Source organism: Amphiura filiformis, chromosome 7 (genome assembly GCF_039555335.1).
Source record: "Amphiura filiformis chromosome 7, Afil_fr2py, whole genome shotgun sequence".
Classification (NCBI taxonomy): domain Eukaryota; kingdom Metazoa; phylum Echinodermata; class Ophiuroidea; order Amphilepidida; family Amphiuridae; genus Amphiura; species Amphiura filiformis.
This window is the reverse complement of record NC_092634.1, coordinates 35,827,905-35,837,587: the sequence shown is the minus strand read 5'-3', so window position 1 is coordinate 35,837,587 and position 9,683 is coordinate 35,827,905. Positions and strand designations below refer to the sequence as shown.

At 38.0% G+C, this 9,683-nt stretch overlaps 1 protein-coding gene across 1 annotated transcript; it reads right to left on the bottom strand.

The window, feature by feature from the left end:
* Positions 1-2,402: 2,402 nt before the first annotated feature.
* Positions 2,403-5,038, bottom strand: LOC140157071 (uncharacterized). Its single transcript, XM_072180137.1, has one exon. The coding sequence runs from the start codon at positions 4,999-5,001 to the stop codon at positions 2,548-2,550; it is 2,454 nt and encodes an 817-aa protein (XP_072036238.1). The 5' UTR covers positions 5,002-5,038; the 3' UTR covers positions 2,403-2,547.
* Positions 5,039-9,683: the final 4,645 nt, after the last annotated feature.

Sequence of the window (9,683 nt, the reverse complement as noted above, 5' to 3'; positions counted from 1 at the left end):
GGACGCCATCAACAACAACACGTTGGCGTCGATTCGTAAGATAAGCTTCAAACCAATTAAGTAGCCCAGAATGATAACCAAAAGACCGGAGTTTGTGTAAGAGTAATTTATGACAAACACTGTCGAAGGCTTTGGAAAAATCAAGATAAACCATATCGACCTGCCCAGCGTTGTCCAAGGCTGCACTGACGTCATGAAAAACTTCAAGCAGCTGAGTGACAGTGGAACGCCCTTTTATAAAGCCATGTTGAAGATGATAGAGTCTTTCTCTTATATGGGGAAAAACCAACTTGACAATGCTCTCTCCATGACCTTCCCACATATACAAAGTAAAGATACTGGCCTGTAATTACCAACCTGTTGTTTGTCAGCCTTTTTATAAACTGGTATTATACATTGGCTTCAAGCCATTCCTGAGGTAATTTACCTTCACTCAGAGACAAGTTAAAAATATGGCATAAGGGAGATACAAATTTGATATGCACATTCCTTTAGGACACGTGGTGATATACCTTCCGGGCCTGGTGCTTTGGAAACATTCAAATTTTTTAGAATATCAAGTACATCATCATTTTGAAGTTCAAAATTGCCCAATGACTCACAGAAAAGAAATAACTTTTAAAGAGAGTAGCCTTTTCTTTAGCAGTGGAAGCGGTTACACCATTGGTATCACTGATGACCTGGGGCAAGGATTTTGATCTGGTTTTGGATCTAAAAAATGACCAAAAACGTTTTGGATTTTCCAGAAGCGTAGACCCAAAATCATCAATGTACTGGTCATTTTAACAGCAATCATATTTTTCAGGCGATTACGAAGTTTCCGAAACTTTGACCAGTGATGCTCAGAATTTGATTTCTGTGCTCGCTTCCAGGCTGTGAACTTACTTTTCTGTAAATTACGAACTTCGGAATCAATCCAGCCTGGAGTAGTGCTATCCTTGATTTTGATTTTAGGAATATGTTTGTCAAGAACATTAATTTGTAAAAATTGTTTTAAAATTTGACCAAGCAGTATCAACAGTGCCAGCACTGTAAACACAATCAAATAAGTCAGCATTATTCATCTCATGTCTGACATTATTAAAATTTGCTTTCTTAAAATTATACACTTCGCGACAATTTTCCGAAACTTTGACCAGTGATGCTCAGAATTTGATTTCTGTGCTCGCTTCCAGGCTGTGAACTTACTTTTCTGTAAATGACGAACTTCGGAATCAATCCAGCCTGGAGTAGTGCTATCCTTGATTTTGATTTTAGGAATATGTTTGTCAAGAACATTTGTAAAAATTGTTTTAAAAATTGACCAAGCAGTATCAACAGTGCCAGCACTGTAAACACAATCAAATAAGTCAGCATTATTCATCTCATGTCTGACATTATTAAAATTTGCTTTCTTAAAATTATACACTTCACGACAATTTTCCGAAACTTTGACCAGTGATGCTCAGAATTTGATTTCTGTGCTCGCTTCCAGGCTGTGAACCTACTTTTCTGTAAATGACGAACTTCGGAATCAATCCAGCCTGGAGTAGTGCTATCCTTGATTTTGATTTTCGGAATATGTTTGTCAAGAACATTTGTAAAAATTGTTTTAAAATTTGACCAAGCAGTATCAACAGTGCCAGCACCGTAAACACAATCAAATAAGTCAGCATTATTCATCTCATGTCTGACATTATTAAAATTTGCTTTCTTGAAATTATACACTTCACGACAAATTTTTTTAAGTCTTTCAACTTTGGTTAAAATACGAAATTCTAAAAGTTTGTGATCAGTAGGAAACGTTTCACTCGAGATAACCACAGTTGATAACCTATCAGGAGATGTAGTTAGTACAAGATCCAGAATATTTTTACATGCATCACGGGATGGAATAAAATTAAGCTGCGTCAGTAAAAAAGAATTTATGACATCACAGAAAGACAGTTCAGCAGGGGGTACATTATTCATATTTCTGCAGCCATCGATCTTGGGCAAGTTGAAGTCATCAATAACATGGAACTGATCAAATTCAGAGGCAACTTTAGACAAAACAAGCTGCAGATTTTGAACAAATGCATCCACACAACCATCTGGCTCTCTGTAACATAATACAATGACCATGTTTTTACACTTGGTAGGTCTTATTTCCAACACCATGATTTCATCATTATCAGGTTCGAGATCTGGTCTATGTAGCGACATAATATCATTTTTCATTGCAATAAAAATATGATTATAAATTAATATTCGACCAATTTTCATACATACAGTTGTAATACAATTCATAAATACAAAACATTGTAACCTTATCATTTTGTTCTTATTATTTTTCATGTGAAGATGTAACATTACGTGAATAAATCTGAACTGAACTGAACTGATATCTTCTAAAAAGTCATTTTTATATTAAAATATTACAATTGAAGTCAAAACATTTTAATCCATATAACTAAAAAACCTGCTGTGTATATGCATATTTATAACCAACTGAGCTAAAGAGGCACGTTGGAGAAGAGCGGAAGATATAAATCTATAGGTATTAGATTAGAACCCTTCCTAGCCCTACTATAGCGCCTTGTAAACCATACATGAGAAGTAGAGAGTCACTACTACTACACAGATAAAAAGGATCTGGTGTTGGATCAACCACCATGACCATGTAAAGGAGAAGAAACATGGTCTGTCAGGTGAAGTTAAGAGCATGTTCCATAATATTTTCAAATTTTTATCTGAGAACCCGTGCAACGTCCAAATATTTTCGCGCAACTGACATATGTCGACATGAGTACGCCATCTTGATGTCTTTGTATGCAAATTTCTAAACCCATCATAATGTATTGGTCTCATCTCAATCTTTTTGGCCAAAATACCTTGATATACGTCATCATTATTGATTATCGGCACAGAAACACTCGCATTGAACAGAGCAGGAATGACGTCACCAGAAATGATGTAGCTTCCACCAGATAAAAATGGTGGAAAGAAAGTTCCTTTATAGTCTTTTTCTGACACATAATATTTGGACTGTTTATCTCTTATTACTGGACCAAGATTTATAGATCCTAGATACAGTCTTTCTTTTGGTATGCGAAACGTTTGGTTTATGTAAACTTTTTGAATGATAGTGCCATTAACATACGTTCTTCGTATCATGGAAGTCTTGTTGATACTCTTTTCTTTCATAAAGGCATCTCTGCGAAACGATTTTATACATGTAGTTTCGTTAATATTAGCTGTTGTGTCCAAAGAGTTATTGCTTTTCGGCCCTTGCCTTTCGAATCGCTTTTCAAAGAAAGCTAATTTGTTGTTATCTGCGAAGTCTAAATGAGCAACCATGAGGTCAATATTAACGAACACATCGTCATCCCCTTTGTACATGAACTTAGCTTCTTGGCAATTTTCAGTCACCCATTTCAATCCACCAATAACTTTCAAAGTCAAATTGAAATGTGATTCATAAAATCCAAATATTATCATATCTTTGTAAGTGTTAGCTTCGTGTTGTGCCGCGTTATTGACTGATTTACTGTGTGATAAACCGAGCACAAAAAGCAGTTGAACATGCTTATTTTGTATTATTTTCTCTTTCCCATAAGTTTCACGTATTGCTGATCGGCGGGCGAAATGCTCCGGTTTTGAACTGATCAACATGACCAAGAAAACACTCTGTTTGGACTTCCCATGTACATTATGTACATGTATTCTACATGCGTCCCTAGGGTTGGTAGACAATCTCAAAACAGCATTAAATAATTCTGTGTTTGAAACATTTGCTTGTAAAACCGCATCTAATTCCGGATCTCTACAGAGTCGTTGAATACGCTTTCTTGAAGTTGAATCATTGGAAAAAATATCAGTAAGACGTTGAGGTGAACTCAAACCCACTGTGATTGTCTGATGTCTTGCCGCGCAGATATCGCTAGATTGTGACCATTCTTGAATGACCGACTGATCCTGGAATATGTTCCAGTTGCCATCCCTTGCAATAATCCCTACAAAAATATCCAAAAGTGGAAGAACTCGGTAATTCTTAGCCCTAAATCGCTCAAGTAAATCTTTGGCTGCTCCAAATGAGAACACAAACCCAGATTCCATGGTACAAAATGTAGGAAGCTCGAGTGCATGGTAATCTTTCACAGACATATACCACGGACTGTTTCTTTTTCTGTTTGGTTTTAATCCCTTTCTGACGTTTCCAATCCAAAATTTGTCTAGAATTGTAGTTTTTAGTACTATGGGTTGGAGTTTTTGATGCAGTAATGTGAGATTGACGTAGAAATCGTCAAAAGCTGTAAGTACAACGAGATTTGAATGATAGCAATGATGTTCGACAAGCCAGTTCACTCCGAGAAGAGTTTTTAAGATATCACTTTTAGATGGACCCGTGTGCTTATTATCATCTTTAAAGTCGCCTATGAGAATGTCCCGGTGTTCTTGGAGTTCGGCTTCAACGTCATGACTGATGAAAGTTGGAATTCTTTTTCCGATAATAAACAAAATAGTGATATAGGTATTCATAGACCCGTTGGAAGTTAACTCTTTTGCCCAAGTTTGTCGTATAGTCTCACGTTGGCCAACACGACTGTACTCAGATAGCACAAAAATTAAAATGTCTGTGTGTGAATTAAGACAGTTTTGTGACAGATATTTAGATCTATTAATATGATCTATTAAAACTGTTCCATTTGCATAGTTTTGGTGGTCTATAGTCACATTGAATTTCTGTTCCTGTGGTGGTGTTATTTCATTATCCACCACAACTGATGTAGTGTTAAACCTGCCTGATATTCGAAGCGGAATAGCAATAGCATGGCCAACGGTCAATTTTGGCGTAGTCCCGATCCTGGTGCTTACTAAAAAACGAACTGCGGGTCTCTCTTTTATATTAGTTGTATCTTCTAACAATTGCAGGTAAAAATATCCGTCAATATGGATGAGTAGTCTCACAAGAAATATAACGTAGAGAAATGCTGTAGTTAGCAAAATCCGCTTCAGATTTATTATCATCATAGTCATCATGTCCTGTAACTGACTAACTCCTATCCTATAGCAAATAATTCCTAATATAAACTGATGATATTCACCAACACACTGATCATATTAAAAAAATAATCACGAATATTATCAACGTATACATACATGCTACCTATAGAGTGTATCAACAGTCATGCACATGTATATATAATTCATAATGCATATAATTTATCATGCATGTTCATGCTACCGATGTACGCGTTTTTCATTCATTGTGTTTGTGCAATATTCTGCAAAACATGACCTTTTGATTGAAAAGAACCAGTATTGTAAATATCACAAATTTCTGACACTGAATGTCAAACTTAAAAATGGTCCGATTTCATCCACACTGGTCTCAAATTATTCCGCTAGACATTAGCAATCTGAAATAAAACTGCTCAAATAAAGAAAGTCCGCAGTCATGTAACCCGTCCTACACCAAAACCTGATCGTGTTATGAACATTTAATTGATAAAGTCGTGTGCAGAATCTTGTTAGCTCCAACTTGATACCAAATATGCCACCAAAAACTCTAAATTCAGAGAGATTGAGACCAGTATATGAAATTTGGTGCCTTTTCAAAAGTTGCAAATTAAAAATGGACCACGCGGAGCTGTAGAGGTGAATGGCACAGCGCGATAGCCCGAAACAACCGCTAGGTCATATCGATCGCATCGTGCCCTAGTATTCATCAGTAAAGCACTGTAGCAATCCATGCGTTTTATAAAGCGCGCACTTGGGATAGTTGACATGGGTTCATCGTGGGCAAGCAAACTTGACAACATGCCACGCTAAGCAATTTCAACCGCGTTATCGTTTTGATTTGCAACTTTTGAAAATGCACCAAATGCCATAAACTGGTATCAGTCTTTGTCACTTTTGAGTGTTTGGTATCAAATTTGGTATCAAATTAGAGCTAACAAGATTCTGCACACAACCGTATCAATCAAATTTTCATAACAAGATCAGATCTTGGTGTAGGACGGGTTACATGACTGCGGACTTTCTTTATTTGAGCAGTTTACATACCTAACTTACAAGTTTGATGCAATTTTTATCGTCTTGTCCCCCTTCGTAAATAATGCAACCAAAATCCAAGAATAGTTTTTAAGATCACTTTTAGATAGACCCGTGTGCTTATTATCATCTTCTTAATGTCGCCTATGTATTTTAAATCTATAACTTTGATTTAATTACCATGTTTAATGTTTAAATAAAATCTTAAAAGGTAGTTGTACTTAATTTATTTTCTTTATGTCATCAAATCACCCCTTCCATGCCTTCAGAAAATGAACCAGTATTATTGTTTTTGATTGAAATGATTCATTGATTATATATGAACTTTTGAATCAACATTGAACATTGAATCAATACAATAAAAACTGTTTATCCACAGAACATCTGTCATAACTGAAAATGAATTTTTAAAATATTCTTGAAAGAGTTACATTTCCCTTCTTGTCATAATAGCAAGCTTCCTCTACTATAGGGAAATTTTTTATTATTTTTATTTTATTCATCTGGCAATTAACAACAAAATTGAGACAAAACAACAAATTGGGGTCTGCTGAGCTGCCAGGGAACACTTAAAGCACAAAAGAGCACTGTCACCACAAGGTGCAGCGCTCCCAACTCAGCAGACCAAACACATACAAATCATATTGGAAAAAAATACCAAAAAAGGCATCAATTTATGTTAATCCTAAATTTGGTATACGGGGAAATGAAACTAAAGTGAACAAAAATCGCATGCTTTTACAAGTGTGTTGTTCTTCACATAGATATCTTATTGGCAAAAATGAAACATTGTGTGTTTGATGTGATGCCAGGTAGCCTATGTCATTCATTCCACAACAGCAGTATGTAGCATGCCAGATATGTCATTCATATCCCCCAATCAGTAGTTGATAGCATACCATGTGTATGTACCAGATATGTCATCCATACCCCATCAGCAGCAGATAGCAAACCAGGTATGTCATCCATACCCCTATCAGAAGTAGATAGTATACCAGGTATGTCATCCATACCCCCATCAGCAGTAGATAGCATACCAGGTATGTCATATATACCCCCATCAGCAGTAGATAGCATACCAGGTATGTCATCCATACCCCCATCAGCAGCAGATAGCAAACCAGGTATGTCATCCATACCCCTATCAGAAGTAGATAGTATACCAGGTATGTCATCCACACCCCCATCAGCAGTAGATAGCATACCAGGTATGTCATATATACCCCATCAGCAGGAGATAGCATACCAGGTATGTCATCCATACCCATCAGCAGTAGATAGTATACCAGGTATGTCATCCATACCCCCATCAGCAGTAGATAGCATACCAGGTATGTCATCTATACCCCCATCATCAGTAGATAGCATACCAGGTATGTCATCCATACCCCCATCAGCAGTAGATAGCATACCAGGTATGTCATCCATACCCCATCATCAGCATACCAGGTATGTCATCCATACCCCCATCAGCAGTAGATAGCATACCAGGTATGTCATCTATACCCCCATCAGCAGTAGATAGCATACCAAGTATGTCATCCATACCCCTATCAGCAGTAGATAGCATACCAAGTATGTCAGCCATACCCCATCAGCAGTAGATAGCATACCAGGTATGTCATATATACCCCCATCAGCAGGAGATAGCATACCAGGTATGTCATCCATACCCATCAGCAGTAGATAGTATACCAGGTATGTCATCCATACCCCCATCAGCAGTAGATAGCATACCAGGTATGTCATCTATACCCCCATCATCAGTAGATAGCATACCAGGTATGTCATCCATACCCCCATCAGCAGTAGATAGCATACCAGGTATGTCATCCATACCCCCATCATCAGTAGATAGCATACCAGGTATGTCATCCATACCCCCATCAGCAGTAGATAGCATACCAGGTATGTCATCTATACCCCCATCAGCAGTAGATAGCATACCAAGTATGTCATCCATACCCCTATCAGCAGTAGATAGCATACCAAGTATGTCAGCCATACCCCATCAGCAGTAGATAGCATACCAGGTATGTCATCCATACCCCCATCAGCAGTAGATAGCATACCAAGTATGTCAGCCATACCCCATCAGCAGTAGATAGCATACCAGGTATGTCATCCATACCCCCATCAGCAGTAGATAGTATACCAGGTATGTCATCCATACCCCCATCAGCAGTAGATAGCATACCAGGTATGTCATCCATACCCCCATCAGCAGTATATAGCATACCAAGTATGTCAGCCATACCCCATCAGCAGTAGATAGCATACCAGGTATGTCATCCATACCCCCATCAGCAGTAGATAGCATACCAAGTATGTCATCCATACCCCATCAGCAGTAGATAGCATACCCGGTATGGCATCCATACCCCCATCAGCAGTAGATAGCATACCAAGTATGTCAGCCATACCCCATCAGCAGTAGATAGCATACCAGGTATGTCATCCATACCCCCATCAGCAGTAGATAGCATATCAGGTACTGAAGGAGAAATCCTTAACTATTAGGATATGACGTTCTATTCTTCTTCTTTTTTTGAAAGCTAGGACTGTTCCCTTTCTAATTGCCAAAGATGGTGATTTCCTTTCCACTTGCACGATTTTTTTTGTTTTGAAGACAGACTGTATAACAATAAGCTATTAAGTACCCCTATAAATAAAGATGTTGCGATTTCCAAACGCTGTGATCGTTTACGCCCGTGTATCTATTTAAAAATCACTCTCCTTATTTAGCCAATATATTGAAGATTCTGTACGTACGAAAACAACGCGCGGACAACGTAGAAATATACTAAATTTATCCGTTTTACCATAATTATAGTAGAGGCAGTCAAGGTTATTTAACTTACGAAGGAAAGTCTAACTATTACTATTATCCATTTTGTTTGTAAGACATCATTATAAACTTATTATAAAGCAACAGTGAGGTGTGAAAATTTGATTTCAGTCATACATACGATTCATACGAGCAGATTGTCCATTGAAATGAGTACGAGATCGAAAGTATAAATATAGAGATTGTAACAAACTGTGTGATCCTTCGTAACGAAGGAGCACAATGCAGCTTGGAACCGAGACTATAGCGATATGTATGCACCTACGAACGCCTGAACTATTTTACCTGTCTTCAAAACGATATTTCATCAAATTAACTCCCACCTTTTACTACAGTTAGCAGCATGTAAAATAGCGCCCGTCCGCACGTCCGAGACGGGCTAATTTGCCCGTAGACCCTCCCTCGGGTCCATGGAGAACGACTGGTAATGTAGATTACATAGCATTAAAAATCAACCCAATACATGGACCCTCCCAGTCTGTAAGCAATTTGACTTCCAGTTCCCACAAAATGCTGGGAGTTCACTTTTACGGATTTGGAGTCACGCAATCTTTCTATATACCACGTCCATGTTTTCACTACATTAACGTTTGTGTAAGCGACTAAACAACGATATTGTATCCGACCAATCAACGCCGCTTGGCAGCGCGGGGATATATGAAAAGGCTTCCCTAGCTAAATAATGTGCAAACATTTGCAAACCGCACGCGATAATATACGCAATATGGACAATAGGCCTAAGTCCGAGTCGAGTGGTTGCCTTTTATTATTGCGCGTACCATGGGTCTGTCAGACGCGTGCCACTTGAGCTCAATACCTC

Bases quoted from the DNA above. Each gene is read 5' to 3' on its own strand.
- LOC140157071 (XM_072180137.1), bottom strand. From the start codon at position 5,001: ATGATGACTATGATGATAATAAATCTGAAGCGGATTTTGCTAACTACA.